The 27542-nt window shown below is 36.2% G+C and overlaps 1 protein-coding gene across 8 annotated transcripts in view; it reads right to left on the reverse strand.

Annotated features, from left to right (window-relative positions):
- The window catches only part of QKI (QKI, KH domain containing RNA binding), a 151178-nt gene that overhangs the window by 100906 nt on the left and 22730 nt on the right, over window positions 1-27542 (reverse strand). For all 8 annotated transcript variants that reach the window (XR_007133479.1, XM_047769772.1, XM_047769770.1 and 5 more), the window contains exon 2: window positions 9648-9790. Coding sequence is in view for 7 of the 8 variants with exons in the window: in XM_047769772.1 (XP_047625728.1) it covers window positions 9648-9790 (143 nt within the window). In the remaining variant the exon portion in view is untranslated. The remainder of the gene's footprint in view (window positions 1-9647; window positions 9791-27542) is intronic.

Genomic DNA, 27542 nt, shown 5'->3' on the forward strand with positions numbered 1-27542 from the left:
CGTTCATCAACTAAAACCAGTTTGTTCAGGCTTATAATAGTTGAGAAAAAGAATCAAGGAAACTATTATGCTTTAAAAAAGAAAAAAGAATAAATATATCAAAATGTCTCCTACTTTCTGGGGAGATGAATATCCTTTCTCTAAGTTTATATTAATTCTAGATAAGCAGCCAAACATGTCTTACTATGCTGCATAGTAATTATGATAGGAACCACTCTGCAAAAACCTTTCATATATTAGGCCTTTACACCCATCTTCTGTTCGTGGCACACGGCTATCTAAGAAGACGCTTTTACACCCAGAAGATGTAAAAGTGAAGAAGAGTAACCAATAATAACCAAAATATGAAATCTGTGGCATCTGAAATTGGATATCCTAAATTATGTCAAATCTTCCTCCTTTGAGTACAGATACAATAAGAGGCTGAAACCATTCAAAACAAACTCAGATGAATAACATGATTATCCTTCTAGAAGCTAAGTAACTAGTACTTAGAAAAACAAGAAATTATTTAACCAATTAAAATTAGAACATGAAAACAATGAAAGCCAACAAGGGTTTTATGACACAAAGAGATGACAATATTTTTGACAGTGTAAGGTACAAACACAAGGCCCTTTAAGAAACCCCTAACTTTCAAACCTTTATCTTTGCTATTACCCTTTTGTTCACACACATGTTCACTGGTCTCTAAAAACAACAGGTACCTCAAATTTTTTGTTCCCTGTAACATTTTTCTTTCTCCTTCCTTCCCACCAAACATGTCAAATCCTCATCACACTGTATTGAGCTCAAGTGTTCCTTCTGTGATATCTGTGTGTTCTCTTGATTCCTAATGACAGTTCTTTCTTCTTGCAAAGTGAAGATCTCAGAATACTTTGTACCCACTTCTTACAGCCCTCTGCCACATAGTATGCAGTGATCTGCATGGTTTTTTGCAGGGTATTCCTTGAAGTCAGAAACCAGCATCTCTTTTTTGTTTGTTTGATTTATCATCTACAGTGCCTCACACATATACAGCAGAGAAGAAACATATTCATTGATTGTTGGACAATACAATGTAAAAGGGTTCACAGAAATCACACAGTGGTTTTTAATTCTCAGTAAAAAGTTCAATCACTAGATAAATGTTATAGGCAGCATAGGAAGCACACACATTTCTTTAGTAAGAACACACCAAACAAATTTCCTAAATGGTGAGCCTGACTGATCTCAGGATAAATTCTAAATGACAGAGTCAATGATGTCACAGAAACAAAATCACTATTATTTCCACTTTCCATTTCAACACGGAACTATCATGAGTGCAAGGCCTATGTCATTCAACACATCTTAGGTGTTGACTAAGCTGAAGTATGTTTTATTATGAGCGTTCCAGTAAAAGCCCAGTTCTATGCTTGGCACTTTACAGGCATTAAGTCATTTAATCCTCACAACACTAGAAGGTATTTACTGTTGTCACCCACATTTAACACCTGAGAAGTTACAAAAGTCCAAATCCTAGAACACCTAGACTGAATAGAGTTCAGACACTTAATGAGTATAATATCATGCCTCTCTTCCAAAGCCCTTCAACATACACCCTGATCATACCAGATACACATATTTAGTTTTCTCATTCTTGATAATCATTCAAAACGTTTAGTACAAAGTTTATAAAAACCCTCTTCAGATTCAAATCTACTTTCAGAATGAGTGTAATTATATTTTGATAATTTCTTTTCTAACTACATCACAAAAATTATCATTACTACACTACTTTCACAAAACCACACCTTACTTTTGCAATATTTTCACCTGTCTTCTCTTGATTGGGATCACTGAGCTGATAATCAACACATACATCTTTTTGACCTTAATTGAACTTTTTATATGAACGAAAAAAAGTTTACGTGATTATTATTTCATCCACATAATTCAACAAATATGTGCAACGGGGGCGGGGGGGTGGACACACATACGAATACAATTATCTGAGTCAAGACTGAGCTTACAAGTATTATCTCAGACTCCTGGAGATCAAATACATAAGCAGTTCTGACCAGAGATTACAAATATAATCTAAGGCTCTTTGAAATTGATTACTTAAGTTTTGCTGCATAACTGTCAACCTCATACACTGTTCCAAAAGACTAATTCAGCTCTTAAAGAGATCTGCTCTTTTTGGCACAAATTTTAGTTACATCTGACTGACTTACTGGTAAGTGGCTTTTATTACCCTGCTTCAATGATCCTACGTTTTAAAAACAACTCAGTTTACAGCAGTTTTTAATTATTACATTCTGTTAGCCAGGCACAAAAACAGGTGATCAAGCTCCAGTGACACAACACCCCATTTCACCTGTCAGCTTTGGAAGGGACGGGGTTAGGGTCGGGAAGATTTTGTTACTGACTGCTTCACTCACATTCAGGAGACACTGCTCTCTCAAGATGGGCCAAAAAGAGATCAGCACCTTGAGATTTCCTTTAATATCTACCAGAAACACACAATAAAACTGAGAAGTAGGTGTCTCTCCAATTTTTGTATTATATTCCTTTGGTTATTTCAGTGAGAATCTTAGAGATATGGAGGTTGGTATCTGTGATTAGGCTTCCAACTGATTCTATAAATCCTTTGTAACAAGAATGTTAAAAAAGCAAACCCTAACAAATTCTTTTTGGTGAAACTTTCTATCTCAGCTGAGCCTGGAAAACATATGCTTACAAGCACTAATTCTTCCCTAAAAACTAACTCCATCTTTTAATTACTTCTTCTAGACAGTAGTCCTTTTTAATATCAAAATATATTACTTACAAAAGCAAGCATTCACATTTTAAGACTCTGGGAAGGCTTATTTTTAAAACTGTTTAACTTTGAAAAAACCTGAGCTAAACATATTTATTGTTTTCAGACTGTCTTTAAATCCTTTTTGGAATAATTTCTATTAACATCCTAAGAAACTGAGTATATTTCAGGCCATATAGAGCCTATTAAATATTTGGTACCGACAGGCCCTCAATGTACTCTTGCAGAGAAAAAGGAAACTTCACAAAGAAACTGACCTTCACTAAATTGATCTGTTTAAAGTTCTAAGTTAACAGTAACAGTTCTCTACCTAAAACTTGAAAGATATGCTCTGTATTATCAAATTGTACTGCTAAAAACACTCTAATAGGTCAATATGTAATCTGAAACACTTCACAACTTCATTCAATAAAAATATGTATCCAACCTTCTTCAAATCAACAATCTATCTTTAACAGTTTCAATTTCCTATATAAACTATTGAAGAAGAGAGAATAAAACAAAATATTCCACTTAGTTAAGATCATATCCTGGCAAAAATTCAAAGCTTAACCCCTAGGTACTGAGAAAGAGATTTTGTACATCATTAAATTTTGACTTAATGTCCATTTGTTTTTTTAGAAGAACAAAAATCAAAGTAGTCTATATATCAAGTTTACACAGAGAAAGTAGTTTACATCTTATAACATGGTAAGAAATTCCAAGAGTCAAAGCAACAAAGGCCCAAGTGGCGATAACCAACTGCATGGACCCCTTTTCTTTTTTCTCAGAGCTTCTCTAAAACAAATGTCAGTTCAACAGCCAATCTGCAGGTGACAATCTTGAGAAACAGACGACCACTAATAACCAAATATTAACTCAGAAGCTATGATGAACCAAATTTTATTTGCAAGCCCAAGAGAAATAAAATGAAAAGAAACTTAAATCCACACACCAACAGTCAACAAATCTATGACAACGGAGGCAAGAATATACAATGGAGAAAAGACAGTCCCTTCAGTAAGCAGTGCTGGGAAAACTGGACAGCTACATGCAAAAGAATGAAATTAGAATACTCCCCAACACAATACACAAAAATAAACTCAAAATAAAGACCTAACCGAACACTCTCTGACATAAACCATACCAATATCAGCTCCAAGAGTCATGACAATAAAAATACAAATAAATAAATGGTACCTAATTAAACTTAAAAGTTTCTGCACAGCAAAGGAAACCCCAAACAAAATGGAAAAGACAACCCACAGAATGGGAGAAGATATCTGCAAATGAAGCAACTGACAAGGAATTACTCTCCAAAACACATAAACATCTCCTGCAGCTCAATACCAAAAAAACCCAAACAACCCCATCAAAAAATGGGTAGAAGATCTAAACAGACAATTCTCCACAGAAGACATACAGGTGGCCAAAATACACACAAAAAGATGTTCAACATCACTAATTATTAGAGAAATGCAGATCAAAACCACTATGAGGTACCACCTTACACCTAACACCAACCAGAGTGGCCAACATCAAAAGTCAACAAACAATAAATGCTAGAAAGGGTGTGGAGAAAAGGGAACCCTCTTACACTGTTGATGGGAATGTAAACTGGTGCAACCACTATGGAAAACAGTATGGAGATTCCTCAAAAAACTCAAAAATAGAATTACCATTTGATTCAGCAATTCCATTCCTGAGCATCTATCCGGGAGAAAACCATGACTGGAAAAGATACATGTACTCTAACGTTCACTGCAGCACTATATACAGTAGCCAAGACACGGAGACAACCTAAATGTCCATCAACAGAGTTGTGGATAAAGAATATGGGGTACATATACACAGTTGTAAAAAGGAATGAAATAATGGCATTTGCAGCAACATGGATGGACCCAGAAATTATCATGCTAAGTGAAGTCAGTCAGTGAAACACAACCATCATATGCTATCTCTTACATGAGGAATCCAAAAAAAAGGATACAATGAACTTCTTAGTAGAACAAAAACTGACTCACAGACTTTGAAAAACTTGTGGTTACCAAAGACGACAGGTTGTGGGGGAAGGGATGAACCAGGTGTTTGGGATGGAAATGTTGTAAAACTGGGTTGTGATAATGGTTGTACAACTATAAATACAACAAAATTCATTGAGATTTTAAAAGTTTAAAAATAAAAATAAATAAAACATTTACCAGCTTTAAAAAAAGAAAAGAAACTTAAAACTCATGCTCTACCATTAATACAGATTATTATTATGAGCTATAGTGAGTACTGTGAAAAATTCTAAAAATCTGTATTATTAATTACAGATCCCAGACTGGGATCTTACAATCTGGAAAAATATACAAAAGGTCATTTATCCATCTTATAACCCTTTGACAACATGTGTCATCATGATAACCTAGACCCAAGAGGAACTTTTCAAGGCTATAATCATTCAAATTTATAACCCATTTTAAAAACATCAGAAAATCAACGTTCTCTTCATATGAAATTTCTGGGAAAAGTCTCACTACAATTTAATCGTATCATGTCCCAAGCTAACAGTTTAGCCATCTAATCTGTTCAGGTATATACAGGATAGCTAATATCCCTAATAGCTAGACCTTCCGCCAATATTTGAAACTTAACCTACCACAATGGCAGATCCTATAAAACAACTTCTCCCAACACAAAAATGATAACCAGGAAAATTTAATGACTCATTGAAACATTAACATCGTTTACTTATATCAGTCAAGGTTAACTCCATTAATATCCTATTTATATGATCTCCATGGATTCAAACAAGTCCTTAGTAACTTAACTGGCCAAATCACCACTTTGATGGCCTATGCAAAACTAATTTCCATTCATGTCTATCATTTTACAAATGAATTATAAACTTAGCCTTAAATGACTTAATGCATTATCTTTTATCTTTCATAGAAAACTGCAGACTCCTTCAAGGATAGGAATTTTTTCCTTATTCACAATCACAAGAATCATAGTGAGTGAGAAACCATATATTTGTTATCTTCTATCCTCCAAATAATTCCATGAGGTAGACCTTATGATCTTACAGACAAGGAAACAGGTTCTAAAAAGTTAAAACGTGCTCAAAACTAATGTGATAGTCTCAATTATCTTTCCCTAACATTTATTTCAATTCCCTTCTCATGTGGACAGACAAGTAATGTAGTTATCAACCTCAGCACTGCTGACATCTGGGGTAGGATAATTCTTTTTTGTGGGGCCTGCCCTGTGCACCGCAGGCCGTTTAGAAGCATCCCACTAGGTGCCACTAGCGCCCCTTCCCCATATTTTGACAACCGAAAATATGTCCAGAAATTGTCAAACATCCCAGAGGCGGCAAAACTATTCACAGTTGACAAACACTGGGCTAATGGAACATTAGCTAGCAGAGTAAGAACAGAAGTCCCACAAGTACCTACGCAATTTGGCTTGACTCTGACACTCCGGCAACCTGCCATGAGAAGCACATGCTCCAAATAGCTGCTACCCCTCTGGGGCTGAGCCCAGCAGGAACATAAAGGTAATCGAATTCCACCTGCAGCCAGCCTAGACCAATCTCCACTAAGCCCAATCTGCAGAACTTCAGCCAAAATACAGTACAGACGAAATAAGGAGCACAGCAATCAACGCTTGTTATTTATCTTAAGCCACTGAGTTTCAGCACAGCTTATACGGATCCTGTTGCAGCAACTGTTGACAAATATACCAACTAAGGAGCAAGCCAGGATTCAAAACCTAGGCCTGTCTAGCTCAAAACTCAGTATGACCTCAACTGTGTCAAAGAGTTTTCTCTACTGAATTAACATCCTCACTGCCAGGATACATGTGGTAACACAGAAGAGATGAAATAAAAGTCTGCTTTACTAATAAGTATAAATATAAATTTGTAAAACTTTCCAATACATTTTCAACAAGCTACTCATATTACCTTCTCATTCCCACACCATTAAACTACTGATTCAAAAACATTGTAAAGGACATTATACAGCACTACCTCATTTTTAAAACACTGTATCTAAGACTTTCTTATCAGTCCCAAAGCTAAATATACACAGCCAACTCTAGAAGGAAACCTCCAAAGTAACATTTACTTTTGTAAATAAGTTGCTATGTGCAAACTCAAAAGACAACACATTTTTTAAAGTTCAGCAATATTTGAAAGAGTGAGACTTTCATAGAGATAGTCAAAATAAATATTTATTGTGCATCTACCATTTACCAGACATTATCCTAGACAGTGAGAATATAAAAAAGGACAAAATCCCCACCCTCAGAGCTTACAACCTGGTAACATGTACATAGCATAATGGCATTTTCCAAGTGCTTTACATGTATTAACTCACTTACAATCCCTCATTACCCTGTGGGAAGACTATCTCTGCTACAGAGATGAGGAAACTGAGGACCAGAAATGACAGATAACTTGCCCAAAGTCACCATACAAGACCACTATGCTACACTATCCCTTTGAAGCTCTAATAATAAGGGCATTTTTCAAGTCATGTCATATAAGATTAATTCTCTCACAAAATCAAGGCTACACACAAAGGGCAAGGTAGGAGAGAAGACTATATAATGATCTCTAAGACACAGTAAGTGAAAGTAAGACAAATGTGTACCTGTTTCACTGTGGCCAGTATCTAATTCACAATTCTGAAATAAAATCTTTTCCATATTGCCAAAATCTGACACAAACTACCTTGTTTTATTTTGGTTAATACTATTTTTTTTAAAAGATGAGATACAGTTCCTAAAATAGACTACGAAACAGTTACTATTCATTTGGTACATACTGACAACCTCAAAGAAAAACTACACGCAGATCCCAATTTTGCCAAACAGAAATTTAAAATCAAAGTACTTTAAAAAAAAATGATCTGGAGGACCAAAATGGTTTTATGCCTATCTCTCTCCTCTTATGAATAACTAAAGTTCTCATTTAAAAAGCTTTGATAAAATGGACATTTTGGGGTGCCAAGAGTCATCCCTAACTCATACACCCATCTGCCTATCTGGATACCTGGATACCTGACTTCAAACTCAACATCCCTAAATCAGAAGTGCTGAACCCCCGCCTACAAACCTGCTCTTCCCTGTCTGCTGTAGCTCAGGAGCTGGTGACTTTGTTGTTACCCTAATTGACCAAAACCTTTGAGCTATTACTGGTTTTCCCTCACACCTCAATCTACCAGCAAATCCTATTGGCTCTGAGTTATCAATCTATGCAGGATCCAAGCACTGCTATGTCCTCTTGTTCCAGCTCCTCCTGTGCCCCCTCGCTGGTCTTCCTGCTGTCACCATCACCCACAACTTTTCTCCAAAAAGCAACCAGAATTAACCTATGAAAACCCAATGAACTCATGTGGCTCCCTGGCTTTCCACTTCACTCTGCAGCATCTGAAATCCCTACTGAGGCCCACAGCCTACGGGATATGGCCCCTCTGCTATCTTTCTAACCTCTCATCTTACCACACTTCCCAAGTATGCTCATGCCTCAAAGTCAATGCACTGTGTTCACTCTTCCTGGACTGTTCTTCCCCATCTATTCCTCTAGCCCCTTGGACTACACCCAATTATCTTCCAACAAACTCCTCCTTTGCCTATATTATCCAGAGCCGTTTATATATTTGCAACCAAAATATTTATTAAAAAAGTCGATGTGTTAGCTTGTAAGAAAACTTTATCAGAAATGCATCATATGAACTAACCTCTTTCCCCATTAACTGAAATTCTTTATTTTCCACGTCGAAACTAAGATACCGTCCATAAAAATCAATGAATCTTAGCGTATACACATTTTTGACTTTACAATACCAACTCCCTGTATTTGCTTTCAAAAACATTCTCTGAAATATAGCAAAAGGCTATCATTTGTGTTTAAATATTCAATAGGTGTTGGATGACTATTACACGCCAATATTATGTGCACTGGGAATACAGTAGTAAATAATAAAAACAAATTCTTGCTTTAGGTACCTTATATTCTGCTGGGGAGAGACAAAAAGATAAACAAATGAAAAAGAAAAACATCAGATAATAAGTGCTACTGCACAGAAATAGAGAGACTTATGTGAAATAATGAGTAACTAGAGATTGTGTCTAGATAAAATGGTCAGAGGAGGCCTCTTTGAAGTGACATTTAAGCTAAAATCTTAATGACGAGAAGAAACCAGCTAGTTAAGATCAGTGTACAGTAAACATAAAGGTACTTGGGCTGGAAACAGACCTGACTTACTCTCAACAGCCAATGTGACTACAGTGTATGGAGGAAGAGGGAAAATCATTTAAGATGAGGTCAGAGATAGAAGGGCTTCATAACGAAAGGCAAAGAGTTTGGAGCCATTTATAATCTAATTGTAAAGTACAAAGGAGACTATCTGCAACAAGATGCTCACAGAGAACATGTGAGCCGGAAACAAAGATTTTTTTAAAAATTACAAATAGCAGTTACGATAAAAAATTTCAGTGCTGCAAGGAACCTTACCTATCATACAGTCTAACATCTCATTTTACTGAAAGGATGACGTGGCTTCTCTAAGGTCACGTCAAAGACAAGCAAGCAGAGTTGTACTTGGTACTCTCAGGCCAAAGCTCTTTCCCAAATTCTTGCTTTGATTTGAAATCCAGAATCAAGTCTTTAGTATGTATATTTCCAAAACGTGAGATAACGGCATTCAAATGAAAACACATTTTAAAAGATTTTTTTAAATTATCCACACCAAATTATTCACACCTCTAGTCCCTCACATGAGTTCTTTTTAAAGCAGCTGACAATGTGTAAGTATTTACCACCAGATATATCTCTTCCAAAAGTATGTGAAGCAGAAAAAAAATATGAATATAAACAAAATATACTTACATCTGGGTATTCTTTTACAGGCACATAAAGTTTCTCTTGTAACTGAACAATAGGTCCCACAGCATCAGGCAACTCTGCACTCCTTTTCTCTGTACTGCCATTTAATGTGTCATTGTACATGTCTTTCCGTACTCTGCTAATTTCTGTTAAAAGTAAAAATTTTACATGTGTTAGACAAAAAAAATATTCTTACTAGTCCAGGAAAAAAAAAAAAATAAGAGGGTAGGGGAGGGTTTCATTGATAAAGTGTTAAAACTCAAAGAAGTAAAGAGTTGTTGACCTATTCTGTCATCCTCTGTATTAAGTCCACATTTAACAGAACTATAGCCTTAAATTAATTTCTACCAGAAATCAAATTCATACCAAATATTTTATTAAAACTAAGGGTCCAAGCTCTTATTCACTATGATACAAATTATTTTACCTAATTCCTTGATACCTAAAGCTAGCCATTCCAAATGATAGCTGCAGACAAAGAGGTATCATAAGACTGCCTATCAGACAAAACTAATACCAAAGGCTCCTTTGTATTTCAGAAATAACCTAGCTGAACAAGATTTAAACTGGACACTTCCTTAGATATTTTAGGTATCTTTGGAACATCCAAACAGAGATGTGCAATACATACACAGATTTTAAGTTCAGGAGAAATCTGAATTTGATACAAATGTATTGGTTAAAGCTGTAAGAACAGAAGAGATGTCTTAGGATATAGGGAGAAGGAAGAACTGAATGAAATCTAGGAAAAACGGTATTTAAGGAGTGAGGAAGGAAGATCCAAATCAAGAAGAAACTGAAGTAGACAGGAGAACCAGGGAAGTGAAGCACCAAAGAAACAACAGATTGAAGCTCAGGGTGATCAACAGTTAGCAAATACCACAAAAGTATGGGAAGGAAAAGACTAAGAGAAGGTACCTTGGATTTGACTACTAAGTCACCAGTGAATCAGAAGTTCTGAGGAAAAGATGGTATGGAGACCAAACTACATTGGGTTAATGAATGAAATGGAAGGAAGGAAGGAGAGATACTTAGCCAACGATCTTTTAAAAAATTATTAGGACAGTTTGCAGGTACGAGTTTTATTTCTTAAAAAAATAAATAAACTTTTCAAAATAAATGAGATAAATATTTTGAAGGATCAAGTCCTGGACAAAGAAATCAATTAATCCTTTCAAGAATTCTTATTAAACTTACACAATGTGCTAGAGGATAGGCCCTTGCCCACTGGAATATACTAATAAGGGTGGTCATTATGAATTTTACTGAATGTCTCTGAAACCATCTCTCCATCTCATAGATTATTTCTTCTTTAGGGAAAGGACTTGTATCCGTTAGTACTTATAAATAAAATCCCAAGAGAATCAACTATAGGTAAGAAAAATTCAGATGACAAGATTAGAAAATATACAAATATACCAAAAAACAGTAACTTCATATGGAAGAAAAAATACATTCACCACCTAAGTTAAATTTGTATACCTTCCAAACAAACAGAATTTCAATTTATTGCTATTAAAGAATTATCAAATACAAATGCACACTTTAATTTTTTTAACTGGTTATTTAAATCACTTTCAGTTAAATAAAATCTACCACAGTGAAATAGCTTGATCAAAAATGTTCTTACCCAGTTATAAAGTTTTAATCAGTGAAAATATACCGCACTATATTTTCTGCTTCGATGAAGGCAATATTCATTTTATAACAAATCTTATCTCTTAAAAATGTGCTTGTCAAAGCTTACCAAATGTTTATATCTTGTGTAGCAAATAAAATTAAAAAAAAAAAACAAAAGAAGGTATCTTGCTATTTTAACTACATTATAAAGGAAAGCCTTACGTTCTTTTTTGTATTGCTAATTGAAATCTTTCCTAAAGATGTCTAGTATCTAAGTATTTATTTTAAATTAGCATACAATAGCAATTCTCAAATTTTCAATGACCAAAAACTTAAATATACATGATTATTTACATAATTATGTAATTACAGCATGTTAATTAACTGAAGGCTTAGAAAAATTTAATCTAATTAAAACTGCACATCTACCCTTTAGTTCAGGTCTCCATATAAAAGCAATTTCAACATTCATGTTTTACATTAAAATTTCCTCTTCAAAAACTGCCCAATTCTTATCATGAAGTTAATAACACTCATAAAAACCTGACAATAGCATAAAAGGAAGCTATACATAAAATCTGTTTATAAATAGACGCAAATACTCTAAATGAACAGGCTCCACCAGCATATTAAAAGAATACACCAAGACAGTGGAATTATCACCATGAATGTAAGAATAGTTCAATATTCTAAAAAGTCTATAAACAAATACAGTAGGTTGAAGAAGGGAAAAAAATGATTTCCATGTAAACAAATTTATCAAACTTAGAAAGAATAAGAGAAATATAACTAAGAAAATTCAGATAAGACTGGATTTTAAACTATATAAATATACAAAAACCAATAATATATATATAGCCAATTAGGTGATATAATGAAAGAAAAAAGACTCTATAGACATTTTTATAATTACTTAATCACTAAAGTTCCATGAGATTCTGTTATCTGCTATATTCCCAGCACTTACAATGGGTCCTCAATTAATACTCAGTAAACTGGATAGATGGATGGGTAAATGAAAGGAGGAATGAGCTAGATTCCAGGGCATTAAGGTTAAACAAGGCGTGGTTCCAGCTCTCAAAGAATTTAGTCTAATATGATAGTATATAAACAAATGGACACTCTAAGGTAGAGGAACAGTAAGAAGTATGGATTGGAGATACAAAAAGCAGGAGTCACCAACTCTGCCCCAGACTTAGAGTAAAGAAAGAAGTCTTTTTTGTTTTGTTTTGTGGGTTTTTTTTTTTTTTTTTTGGTCTTTTCGTCTTTTGTCTTTTTTAGGGCTGTAACCACAGCATATGGAACTTCCCAGGCTAGGGGTCTAATCAGAGCTGCTGCTGCCGGCCTATGCCACAGCCACAGCAATGCCAGATCCAAGCCCTGTCGGCAACCTACACCACAGCTCATGGCAACACTGGATCCTTAAACCCCTGAGCAAGGCCAGGGATCAAACCCACAACCTCATGGTTTCCAGTTGGACTTGTTTCTGCTGTGCCAGGACAGGAACCTCAGAAGTCTGTTTTTTAAAGGAAGGAGTATGAGAGGCAAAATTATTATATATTCTACTTTTATTAAAATTAAAAAATATTTCCACCATGTTTCCTTCAGTTTCTAAGACATCATTCAATTTAATAACACAAATTATATACAAGACAGGACTAATGGGAATGAAACTGATGGGAACTGCCTAACTAAGACGGTCTGAGCTCTCAAGGAATTTACAATTTTCATTGTGGAATCTAACCAGCTGAATACAACCTTTATCAACAGCACCTTTCTAGCCAGGACATCATTAGCACTTCTTGGCATGGTATTTATGACACTCAAGTCAGAACGAGTTCTGATTCCAGGCCTGTCACTAACTATGTGATTTTAGGTAAGTCTTTTACTTAACCTCTCTGTGCCTGTACCTCATATAATTAAAGGTTGCTTATTGAATGACCTGACAGAATCTACGGGTTTCCAGTCTTAACAGGCAAAGTCTCATTTATTATTTTCCCTATGACTCCAATGTTTTAAGATTTGTCTCCTAAGCTTTCCATTCTTCAAGGCCTGGCAGTAGGAGCTTTAACCTCATCCTATCAAACTGATATGATCATAGCCAAAATATTACAGAAACACATCATGGGTATGTGAATGGGTAATGCTCTAGTTCCTTCCTAAGTTGTTAAGTTCACAAGTGTTTGTTTATGAAACACAGGAATGCCTCATAATCAGTATGTTTTATATATTCTTCGGTTGCATTAAATATTCCATGATAATGCATAACTACTACCTTCATCAAACTACAGAAGTGGTTCAGACAATTAAAAGTTCAGAACCATTTGCTTAATCACCCAGTATAAAAATTCCCACTACAAAAATATCCCCATTATCAAGACAATTTGTTTTAGACATCTCTGACAGCCTCAAATGTTATGAATTTTACCGAACCAAATTCTTTCCTAAATTTTCTCCCATTCACCCCCAACTCAATACTCCAAAGCTCCTAGCAGGTCAAATGCCTCTTCTATATGACAGCCCTACAAATACTCAAAAAGTTTTATAATATCTAAGTGTCCTCTATAATGACATGGTTTTATACCCTCCCACTCATTTAGACACAATCCATTTGCCTATGTTCCTTTTAAAATGGAAAACCCTGTACTACACACATCTTTCCCTGACCATCTATGAGTATGCAGACTGAGGCCTGCCTACCTCCAGTCTCAAACACTCTGCATCCACTGCATTGTTGAAGAGTACTTTTACTTTTTTGGCAAGCACATCAACTGCTGAAACGGTGGTGCTAAGCCAAGATTCCACCATTCCATACTTCCACAAGTTTTTCTTCAGACACCAGCAGAGAGTTTTTCCCCCTGGTTGCTGTCTACTAGATGGGTATTAATCTTTCAGTTGACATTCCTTAGGCATGACTATTCTATGAGTCGAGAATCAAACTAACTGCAGTTTCACAGCCCACACATTTCTCTAGCCTGGATATTAAAGTTCAGGTACATCTTACCAACTATTTGATGACATCTCAAGCTACACTAGAACCAGAAGCTTCCTCTGGACCCACCAGAGTACAGTAGATTGCTTTTGAATCCACAGGCTGTGCCATCAAGTCGAGAATATCAACTTTTCAGCTGTGGAGAGTATTCACCTTTCCAGCATCCAGGCTCCTCTCATTTTCCAAGTTTTCTTGAATTGATATTCACTGACCATATTCTTTCAAATTTCAGTATCCTGAAAACTATTTTTGTTTATTATGCCTGAAAACTTGTTTTGGTTTATACTATTTACTGTCTCCCTCACACTTCTCTGCTTTAATTATCTTGGTTCCTTTTCCAAACTAAAGCTCATTTATCAGTCAGTGAATTCTGCTCCTAGGAGGGAAAATAGGCATTGCACGGTTCTGCTTTGTGTAACCTATAACATTACATCATCAGCCTTAGGTCTTTTCCCTTTCCTTTAACTCACCTAACTATGGATTTAACTAAAAGCTTTGTTTCAAAATCATTCATACACTTCATAAGCCTTAACTCATTCTGGCTTTTAGTTTTCCCTGTATCACCACTTTTATTATATCTAAATTATTGTATGTGCATCCCATCCTCTGCCACATTAAAAATTTGCATTTTTAAAGTCTGAATTATTAGATTAAGAGATCAACCATTCTGTGGAAGAGAAGAATGTTAGAATTAAAGACATGACAAAACACTGGAGAATAGAAAAAAGCAGGTTGAGAAATCTAAATTACAAAATTAAGCACTTGATTTTGAAGACAGGTAATGGCTCTATATAAATTCAATGCTGCAAAGTTGGAAGAGTAGATAAAGATAAAATACAGACCTATTTTACTTTCTGGGTTAGAATTTTTTCAACATTATGTAAACCAAGAAAATAAAAATTAGGAAATGAAATACAAGAAAATTTACCAGCTTATTAGTAAACAAAAAATTCTAATGATACACAAGTAATATGAAATAATTATTTTCAAGATTTGTAACAATCCAAATTAAAAGATGACTTTTTAAAACACTGAAAAAAAAATGTCATGCAAACCACATCTTATGGTAGCTATTTCCAATTATTCAACAGACTATGCTGATATTATAGACATATATTTTATTTGGTTATCCATCTGCTTTTCCTTAGGCCTTACATTTAAATCCATCAAATTACCTTATCATTGTAATATGGCTTGAGCAAAAATACAGAAAGAAATGAAAACGTTACACTATTATTTGACCATCAATGCCACACTTTTAACATTTTCCATTAAGTTATTCAGTAAGAGCCAACTACTTATAAAAAATATATGCTTTGATATCCATAGTATACATTTTACAAAAAGTTAAAATAACAACTTCCATCATTCCAAATCAAATTTAATTGGGACGTATTGTTTCCTCATATCTACAATCCACCTCTTGCTGCACATTAAACTGGGACACTAACATACATAAAAAGTAGTAGTTTAGTTTATTTCAGTCTTAATGAACAAATCACCAGTCTCCATGTACATGGAATTCATTAAACCTTATTACAATAATATTAAGAGTCTATTTATAACTGAAGGAGAAGTGCCACTATACAAAGAGGTGGCTATTATGTGCCCTTATGTACTTAGGGGCAAGAAAGAGCTCTTCTGAAAAAAAGAAACCTCTAATCCAGAGTTTTTTAAATACAGGGAAAGTTTTAAAAATATTTTGAGCAGAGCAAAACCCACAAAATAATATAACTTCATGTGCTCATTTTAAAAGGCCACGTCCTCAAGACACAGAAAACAAATGAATTAAAAATCAGGTTACTAGAAAATGTGCAGAGTTTAATGGAATATATTTTGCTTAAAAAAATAAATTAAATCTGATTTAATTTTGAAGCAACTACATTGAAACTGGAAAGAAAAAAATTTAAGCTACTAATAATTCTCTAGATAGGAGCTTTTTTTTTTTTTTAGGTTGAACTGTATTTTGAACTTCAGAACTATAAGTACAAACACTTACATCAAATACAAAATTAAATTCATCAGCCCTCCTTTAAAGTGCCAAAATTAACAACTGTTCAAAATTACTGATAAATTTCATGCACAAAATATGAACCAGTCCATCCTAGTTCCATAATTGTTCTCAGCAGCAGTTTTGCATCATAAAAGGTACTTAAGGAATTACCATGTGGCTCAGAGGGTTAAGGATCCAGTGTGGTCACTGCAGTGACTCAAGTTGGATACCTGGCCCGGAAACTTCCACATGTCGTGGACGCAGCCAAAAAATAGTAACACTAAAACAATAATAATAAAAGGTATTTATTTAATAGGAGCTGCATTTCCCTAAAAAGGTTCTTTCAAAGGTTACAGAAAATAACATCTACATATGATCCAATTTATACTAATTATGTGAATTTTTAGATAGTAACATAGAAGTCAAAAAAAAGGATATAACAACTATTAAGAGTAACCATCTCTGGGAGATAGATTTACAAGGACAATTTAGCTTTCACATTACTATGTGATTTTTTAACAATAATAACACTTAGAACACACATTCTCATTAGGATGACAGAAAGTATTTAAAGTCAAAATGCAGAATATTGGATTCCCCATGTAAAATTATAATAAGGATTAAGTATAATTTCCAAATCTAAAAATAAACCACATGGAGTTCCCGTCATGGCTCAGTGGTTAACGAATCCGACTAGGAATCATGAGGCTGCAGGTTCGATCCCTGGCCTTGCTCAGTGGGTTAAGGATTCGGCGTTGCCATGAGCTGTGGTGTAGGTCGCAGATGCGGCTCGGATCCTGCATTGCTGTGGCTCTGGCATAGGCTCATGGCTACAGCTCAGATTCAACCCCTAGCCTGGGAACCTCCATATGTCGCGGGAGCAGACCAAGAAAATGGCAAAAAGACAAAAAATAAATAAATAAATAAAAATAAACCACAAATACCTAATAAATTTTTTTACATATGAGCACCTCTACCATGTTAAAATACTGTACCTGAATTATCACATGATCCTCACAAAAATATGAGGTAATACATATTTTAAAATCCATTTTACATTACAAAAAGGGAAGAAGGAAAAGAAAGGAATAGGGAAAGGGAAGAGGGGAGAAAGGAATGAAGAGAAGAATGTTCAGAGATTAAAGAATGTGTCCAAGGTCACAGCTAGTCCAACCAACTTTTATATTTAGGGCTTCATAAAGGACTTCTGGAACAAGAAGCCCTTAAAACTCACTTTGAGGAGTTCCCGTCAGGGCGCAGTGGTTACCAAATCCGACTAGTATCCATGAGGATGAGGGTTCCATCCCTGGCCTCACTCAGTAGGTTAAGGATCTGGCATTGCTGTGAGCTGTGGTGTAGGTCACAGATGTGGCTCAGATCCAATGTTGCTATGGCTGTGGCGTAAGCTGGCAGCTACAGCTCTGATTAGACCCCTAGCCTGGGAACCTCCATATGCCACAGGTGCTGCTCCAAAAAGTAAAAAAAAAAAAAAAAAAAAAAAAAAAAACCTCACTTTGAGAGATAGTAATTAGAGAATGGAAAATAAGAAAGTGGGATAAACCAACTTTTGGTTTATTGTTAGCCATTCTGTAACCTGTATAGTCCAGTGTGTTCACTGTTCTACTAGTGACTACAAAAAAGTCTTTGCAGCCCTCCCTTTTCACTCCATGCTAATAGAAGGCAGTTTTGTGGATGAAATCTAGGCCTAGGTTCCAAGAAAAGCAACAATCCTAAATGAATAAATGGATACTGCTGGTATACAAAGAAGGCAAAATAGGCTATCAGAGAAAACCGAGTAGGGGAAAGCATTTTTTAAGTGAATAAAAATCAACTATTTAATGGAAATAGGAATCCTTTCTCATTTAAATTAGATTTTGTTTGAAAGTTAATTACTTTTAAATCTGGTTAGTTTTACATATTATGTATCAAGTATTATTTAATAAAAATGTTGCCTTCTGATCATTTAATTTTTTAAAACATTCAAGGGAAACTAGTCTTTATACAATATCCACTGTATCAAAATTTAAATCTGGAGGTTAAGAAACATCTGTCAGGGAGTTCCCGTCGTGGCGCAGTGGTTAACGAATCCGACTAGGAACCATGAGGTTGTGGGTTCGATCCCTGGCCTTGCTCAGTGGGTGAAGGATCCAGTGTTGCCATGAGCTGTGGTGTAGGTCGCAGACATGGCTTGGATCCTGCGTTGCTGTGGCTCTGGCGTAGGCCGGTGGCTACAGCTCCGATTAGACCCCTAGCCTGGGAACCTCCATATGCCGTGGGAGTGGCCCAAGAAATGGCAAAAAGACAAAAAAAAAAAAAGAAAAAAAAAAGAAACATCTGTCAACGAATATCTGAAGAATACGTAACAGTAAAATGAGAATCCAGATAAAAAATAATACTTGAGAAACTAGCAATTTTTACTAATGACTCTTTTCCCAACCCTTTTAATATTTCTGCAAGAAAATAAATTCATAGCAGTGGAAATCAGTAACCAGGATATGAGTGCAAGACTTTTCACCACACAGACTCTTTGAATTTATAATTATCTCAATGTATTAACTTTTTAATCATCTGAATGTATTAACTTTTCAAAAATACTTTTTTAAGAAATTTTTACTTATGATCATGATAGTAAGGACTATAACCCATGAGGCTGTAATGATACACATAATTGAATAAATAAGCACCTGTGAGAGAAAAGAGATCTTCCTTGTAGAATTCCAATAGATAAATACAGAGGGAAGGATGGACAAAGAAAATCATCATTAGAAAACAGTCACAGTAGTAACTACTGCAAGCAAGAATCACTCAATGGATGCTAAAAGTTAACAAAAGTATGAGGAGAAACAGGATCTATGTCCAAGTTTCAGAGTATCTTCCCACAAGACATTTATTAATTACAAAGGAAAAAAGAAAAACTACGTGGGAGAAGCCTAGCAGACACCACCTTAGGCAGATTATTGAAGTTAATATCAAGAATAGTAAGACATACACTCTGGGTTATGATAAGCTGACAAGGGTACAACAGCACTTCTGCAGTTTTCTTGCCAAAAATGCATAACCTCAATCTACTCCTGAGAAAACATCAGACAAGCCCAAATCAAAAAATGTTCTATACACTAACTAGCAGTTATCTTCTAAAGTGTCAAGAAAAATATTATGAAAGAATGTGACACTGTCACAGCTTGGAGGAAACTAAAGAGACATCACCACTAAATGCAATGTGGGATGTGGATTGGATCCTGGACCACAAAAGGTACATGAGCATAAAGATTGGAGAAATCTGAATAAATATCTGCATATAAGTTAATAATACTGTATCAATGTTAATTTCCTATTTTCCCCATAATTGTACTCTGGTCATATGAGTTGTTAACACTAACCTCTGCACTATTTTTTCTGTTTCTCTATATGTCTAAACTCATTTCAAAAAACAATTAAAAGTTTTTGCTTTAGCCTTCAGAGTTATTTATTTTAATGGAATGGAGGACAGTTGTGGGAGAGAATCAAAGCCATGGAAATATCTTTTTTTTTTTTTTTGTCTTTTGTTGTTGTTGTTATTGTTGTTGTTGCTATTTCTTGGGCCGCTCCCGCGGCATATGGAGGTTCCCAGGCTAGGGGCTGAATCGGAGCTGTAGCCACCGGCCTACGCCAGAGCCACAGCAACGCGGGATCCGAGCTGTGTCTGCAACCTACACCACAGCTCACGGCAACTCCGGATCCTTAACCCACTGAGCAAGGGCAGGGACCGAACCCGCAACCTCATGGTTCCTAGTCGGATTCGTTAACCACTGCGCCACGACGGGAACTCCGGAAATATCTTATTTTTCTAGTTTAGGGGGGAAAAAAAAAAGGAAATGCCTGCTTAACAATAAAACTGAGGATCTCAAATTTATTTAAAGTAGCTTAATTCAAAAATTAAAAAATTTAAATAATTTCTTTAATTTTCTTTAACAGATACTACTTAAAAAATATATATTCACTTTTTTTTCTAGATTTCATAGTGCTTAAAAAAATTTTTTTCAGAGTTCCCATTGTGGCTCAGAGGGTTAAGAACCTGGCTAGCAACTATGACGATGCGGGTTTGATCCCTGCCTGGCCTCACTCAATGGGTTAAGGATCCAGTGTTGCCAGAAGCTGCAGGGTAGGTCAAAGGCTGATGAGGCTCAGATCTGGCGTGGCTGTGGTATATATAGGCTGGCTACTGCAGCTCTGATTTGACCCCTAGACTGGGAACTGCCATATGCCGCAGGTGTAGCCCTAAAAAGAAGGGAAAATTTTTTTAAAATTTTTTTATTAAAGTATAGTTGATTTACAATATTGTGTCAATTTCTGCTTACAGTAAAGTGACCAAGTCATACATAAATACATTTTTCCTCATATTATCTTCCATCATGTTCTATCACAAGAGATTGGATATAGTTTCCTGTGCTGTACAATAAAAAAAAAAAAAAAACACATGCACTTCAAACCCTCCTTAAAAATTAACATGGAAAAAGACTAAAATCCATAAAAATGACCTTTCTGCAGAAAGTGAATCTAAGTACTGCATGCACAAAGGGAAAAAAAGCACTAGCCTTCAGTTTACACAATCTGGATTTTAATTCTGACTTTCTGCAAAACATAGTTGTGCAGCTTAAACTTAACCCTCTGGGTCTTAGTTTCCTACTCTGTAAAATGAGATTAGACCAGATCACAACTAGTTTCTTCTAGTTCTAAAAGTTTATCAATTAGGAATGTACCTTCCTGTTTCTTCAGAGAGAAGCCCATTCTGTGCTTCCTCTGTATCAATATCCCACGAAAAAAGAGCATATAAATACAATGACCAATTGAGAGAACCTCAGACAATCCTACTCTTTTCAGAATTACACATTCCAAAATGTCAAACTACTGGGCACCAGGACTCAGGTTGGTTTGGTTTGGGGTTTTTTTTTTTTTTTTTTTGCTTTTTTTAGGATCACTTCTGAGGCATACGAAGTTTCTGGGCTAAGGGTCAAATCAGACCTGCAGCTGCTAGCTTACCCCACAGCCACAGCAACACAGGATCCAAGCCACATCTGTAACCTACACCACAGCTCTCTGCAATGCCAGATCCTTAACCCACTGAGCGAGGCCAGGGATCAAACCCACATCCTCATGGATACTAGCCAGGTTTGTTTCTGCTGAGCCACAATGGGAACTCCCCCTAGGACTCAGTTTAAATGATATTTTTGTAAAGCACTAAATCCTCATGTGACCAGGCTCTACATATTTGTATTTGGAAAGGTGACACTGTCTCAATGTATTTTATTCTCTTCAAACTCCAAATCCCTTAGGGCTTTAAAAGGAATTTGGTAAACCAGAGTGAAAATGAAACAAGACTCCCAAAACATTGAGGCAATTATGTCTGTGTAAGGGGGAGAGATGATGTACTTTTCCTAGCTAACCATTTCTTTGATTTTTAATTATCCTTTTCAACTGTATTCCAAACTCCACCTAAGCTCAATGCAGGAAAAGCCTAAGATATGTAATCACACAATTCATTTTATTTGAGCATCACCTAATTCCATAAACTAAAGCAAATGAATGGCAAATGACATTCACAGATGTTACAGCAGCTCAAATACAAGAGAAATCCCTCATACTAGGAAAAAGCTAGGGAGAGTTTTTTTTAAGCCATAATAATCTACAATACACAATATTCAGAAAAGTCCTTTTATAGCAAGTCTTAAGATTGAATTAAAAAATAAAACTCGGAGTTCCCGTTGTGGTCCAGCAGAAATGAATCTGACTAGGAATCATGAGGTTGCAGGTTCGATCTCTGGCCTCGCTCAGTAGGTCGAGGATCCGGTGTTGCCATGAGCTGTGGTATAGGTCGCAGATGTGGCTCGGATCTGGCGTTGCTGTGGCTGTGGTGTAGGCCAGCAGCTACAGCTCCAGTTAGACCGCTAGCCTGGGAACCTCCACATGCTGCAGGTGTGGCCCTAAAAGGACATAAGACAAAAAAAATAAATAAATGAAACTTTCATCTTTGTAACAGAAGCAATATATACAGCACCCTCAAATTCAACATAACTGGTACTGAAAATATTATTTTAATATGGTAAACAATATGATCCCCTTTAATTAAACCCAAGGTGTCTTACTTTACAAAGAACTGGATTCGGGAAATCTAGAGTTCCTGCTATGGTGCAGTGGGTTAAGAATCCAATTGCATGGGCTCAGGTCTCTGCAGAGGCGTAGGTTGGATCTCTGGCCCGGTGCAGGGGGTTAAAGGATCTGGTATTACCACAGTTGTAGTGGAGGTCACAGCTGCAGCTCAGATTCAGTCCCTGGCCTGGGAACTTCCACATGCTGTTGGTGCAGCCATTAAAAAAGAAAAGAAACCGCAATCTAAGCAACGTTACATATGCTACTGGCAGAAGTCCATGTGCGACATTTTTACTGACTCTTAAAGTATACATTCTACTGTCACATAACAATGTTCTTGGAAAATATTTTAATGTGAGCTTTTTAAATGCCAGATACAGCACTCTTTCTGAGATTATAAAACTTTAATTCATTACAATGGAAGCTAAATTGCTATCATAGATAAATATTACCAATATAATCCAGCAAAAACCCTGGTTGAGGACATTCCAGACAAACCCTCTCCCTGAACTCCAAACACCTGTATCCAACTGCCTTCTAAGTATGTAACCTTAACACATTCAAAATCAAACTCATCTATGCCTCAAACCTGTTCCTCCTGATCTCAGAAAATGGCAAATCTGTTCTCTCACACATCACGTTCAAACCACCAGCAAGTTCTATATACTCACTTAGCTTTTAAAATATATCCAGAATCTCACTTCTCACCCCTTCATCCTCTGCCACCCTAGTTCTAGCCTCAATCATTTCTCACCTTGTCAGTAACTAAAATAACCCCTCTGGTTTCCCTGTTTCCACCACTGCCCCTGTCAATCTATTCTCTATTTTTCAGAGTTAGCCTATCAACTCTGATATGTCACTGCCCTGCTCAAAACCCTCTAATAGAGCTATTTTCAAAATTTCTGATCTCAGGACTCCACGATTAAAATATTACTACAAGAACTCTAAAGAGTATGTGTTTGTAAGGTTTATATCTATTAGCACTTACTATAATAGAAATCAAAATTGCAAAGTGTTTAAATTACTTTCGATTCACTTTTAAAAATAGTAAACCCTATTACATGTTATAGAAAACTTTTTTATGGAAAATAATGTATTTTCCAACATAATAGAATAGTGAGAGGCAGTTTTATATTTTTGCAAATTGTTTAAATGTCTTTCTTAATAGAGAAAATGGGGTTCTCCTATCTTCTTCTCAATTCAGTCTGCTGTGGTATCACATAGTACATAGCCTCTAGAAAACTCAAATACTCATGCAAGAATGAGGGTGAAAAAGTCAAATAAAATTATCATGAAAATAACTCACAAACTCCCAAAGCCAGATCACATTTAAGAACCACTGCTCTGATTTCCCAATGCAGTTAGTGTAAAGGCCCAGGTTCTGACAAAGCTCTATGAGGGCCCACAGCACCCACAAAGGCTCCCCCCCTTCACTCTCCCCTCATACCTTCCTGACCTACTCTTCTAATCTACCCATCCCTCATTCACAGCTACAGCTGCACCCACACAAGGAACTGAGGGTTCTGACCTCACAGTTTTACACTGACTCGACTCTCCCCTAGAAAGCTATTCATTCTCCCCAGAGAGCAGCATGGCTCACTCTATTATCTTCTTCAAATCTCTGCTCCAATGTGAATTTCTCAACAAGGCCCACTCAGATCTCTATTTAAAACTGCAATTTGCCTCGCCACCTCCAATCCACCCAGAATGCTACGATACCCTTCATCCTGTTCAATGTATTCCCATAACTCATATTGCCTAGTATAGCACAGAATGTATTTAATTGCTTACTGCCTATCTCCTAACAAAACAATGTAAACTCTAAGAGTGAAGACAGCTTTATTTCTGCCATTTGCTATATTCCAAATATCTAAATCCTTGGGAAAAAACATCATTTGAACAAACATTACGGCTCTTACCTTAGCACAAAAACACACAAAGCTACAAAACATCCCTGAAACTTCACTAAAGCCTCAACAGGTTATTTGCTTGACAATTTATTCCTCTTCCCTTTAAAGTAACAGGAATGTACCTCTTCTCAAAAGGGCTTTCTCTCTTTATTCGGGTTTTGTGAGAATCTAAAACACTTGGATAATGACATGTTTATTACATCAACGTTAAATTTCTCTATCGTATTGTAGATCAAATGAGAAGATAAAATGCACAAGCAACTAAATATAACTGGTTTTAGCTTAAAAACAAAAAACAAACAAAAAAACACCTAACCCTAAGGGAAAGGCTGCCCCTTCCAGGACAGCACCAAAGGAGTTGTACTAATTCACTTCTCTTGAGATTTTTCCATAACCTCCATATTTACAGTCTGCACAGTTTTGATCAACCATTCAAAGCATATTTAGTAAAAATTTTAAGAAGACTTTAAATTTTATTTCTTAAAAGTACAAACTGTTTATAAAGTGGATTAGCCTGAATAAAGTATAATCTGAGTTTATTTTAATTTCTTTTACTAATCCATGGTGCGATACAATGGTTTTCATATATGTATTCAACAAATATTTTTGTACATCTACCATGAACTAGGCATTGGCCAAGGCCCTAGGAATACAGTCATGTGCAAAATAGACATGGTCCCTGCTCTATCAGAAACTTAGCAAAAATAATAGTTGAAGCAGAGTACTCAGATGTCCTTAAAGAAGCACCTTTCAAGACATTTAATATGTATACTTTAGTTCTTATTGCAGATAATAATAATCTTAGCTTTTACTGAATTTCTATTCCTCCCTATCATCCCATAACACAATCTATGAAAGTTACACAAATATCACGAGTATTATGGTGGATTCAGTGGTTATGTGGTCTCTATGATTAGGAGATAGACAATCTTAAAAGTCATTACTCAGGGGATACTGAGTCCTCAGACAGGAAGCCAAAAGCTAAATTCAAAAAGACTTCACATTCCTGCTTGGAACTGGACTTCCAAGAGTTGATAAAGCCCCAGGGAAAGCAAGTCTACCAGACACCACCGCACTAAGAGGCATCTCTACAGGAGATAATTTAAAACGAATTCTCCTTTGTAAACTAATTATCCAGCTGTTACTCTGTCTCTCTATTTCCAGTTATCCAGAACTTCCCCAGGGGGCTGACTGAAATGCCGCAAGCAAGGTGGTACTGGGAATGAAACAGAGTTGACCGACGTTGGGAAGGGCCGCACACAATTAGTAAGGAGGAGAGGAATCTTTTAAACTCATATTAGAGTAATGAGGTCAAACCTCTTTCCAAGGGATGAGTCTTCCTTCAAAGTCTGCCTTGGAGGACCCACTGTATCACTGCTGTCCGGCTGGGTGGATTTCCTTATAGATGAGTACTAGTCTCATCTCCACTTTACAGTAGGAGACTGGGATTTGGAGATTAAATACTTTTGCCAAGATCATGTACCTTGAAAGTCAGAAAGTCAGGATCCAAATCTACGTCTGACTCCAAACCTTACTGCTCCATCTCCCAAAATTACATTTGGATGCTATTAGAACAAGCGGTCTTGAGAATGGGAAAAGCAATGATAGCAGACAGTAAGAGCCAGACAGAAAAGGGAAAAGAGAAAAGGGGGGGGGGGGGATGAGAAGAGGGTAGAAATTAGACAGGATAACGAAAAAGGAAATGTGTGTGTATACACACACACACACACATACAGACACAGTAAGAGTGAAGGAAAGAAAGAAATGGTACAATGCAAATTAAAACCAGAATGAAGTCAAAGCAGAGATTCTCATTTAAGCTCTGGCAGGAACTAACTGCATTTAAAATCATTTAAGCGTTTTGTGGTCTATAACTACTCTCATCTATAAGCACTTCTAAGATAACTCTAGACCTAAGCTTCTGAGTTGGACAGAAAAAATTATTTCACTTAAATAACAAATATTTGTAGAGTGTCCAGCACATAACAGATGCTCCAGAAGCTGCTATTATGGACTGAATACATCCCACTGTTCTACGGTATCAAGCACTGTGCTGGGCAACATCGTCTTTGCCATCACAATTCCTCCAGCAGTAAAAACTGGTTTCTACGTAAAAAGATTAGAGCGCTAGAAGTGATTGAAAGATGAGGCTGAGTATCCTGGGCTATAAATACCTGGGCCTGAATACTAGACAAAGCAATTTTTAGAGAGTAAGCCAGAGGTCCATGGTTTCGTTTCATTCGATAGCAGAAAAGACCAAGCTAAGGAAAATTGTACTCTATGATACATAAGCCCTCACTCTAATTATTACGAAGAAAAGGAGGATACAAGTGGAAAAACATGGACCTGTGTTTATCACTCTTATGATTCATAATTTTGTTGATGGATCTGATACATGGAAAAAAGCTTAAAATATGTTTTTGTCCCACTCAAGGATTTTTTCCAAACTTTAGTTTTCTGAATCCTAATCCCATCTATTTTTAGTATTTTCTATGATTATCAAGGCAAGTGGTTCTGTTCTTCTTGTTTACTCAAAAGCTCAAAGACAGGAGTTCCCATTGTGGCTAGGCAGTAACAAACCAGACGAGTATTCATAACGACACAGGTTCAATCCCTGGCCTCGAACAGTGGGTTCAGGATCTGGCATTGCAGTGAGCTGTAGTGCAGGTCATAGAGGCAGCTTGGATCTGGTGTTGCTGTGGCTGTGGTGCAGGCCAGCAGCTGTAGCTCCGATTCAACCCCTGGTCTGGGAACTTCCGTATGTCTCAGGTGAGGCCCTAAAAAGACCAAAAACAAAACAAAACAACTCAAAGACAGAAGCCAATGAATATTCATTCATTTTAGATTAGCCTTAGAGTAGATAGGTTTAAAGATATGTAAGTTATCATTCAAACTGGGTATTTGTTCCTTGAAACAAAATATGTATTTTTCCCAGTGAAAAGTTCATAATGAACAGAATTTCTAAGAACAAAGTTCTGTCTTCACCCAAGCCTGCCTTGATGAGGGCAAGTGGAAAAATACTGATATAAACCAAAATCTATAAAACAATCTTATTTCAAACAAAACTGTATCACCCCTACAACACTGAAAAATGGATGAAATCCAGTCTTCAGAGATGAAACTCTTCCTAATGGCGGTCTGAAACCAAACCCATAGGAAGACAAAGTATAGCAAGACCTACCGTCTTCAGTCAGATAATTTCACAGACAAAAAAAAAAGGGTAAGATGTACATTAGAGCCCCCAGTATATTTTTTTG

Source organism: Phacochoerus africanus, chromosome 2 (assembly GCF_016906955.1).
Source record: "Phacochoerus africanus isolate WHEZ1 chromosome 2, ROS_Pafr_v1, whole genome shotgun sequence".
NCBI classification, from domain to species: Eukaryota; Metazoa; Chordata; class Mammalia; order Artiodactyla; family Suidae; genus Phacochoerus; species Phacochoerus africanus.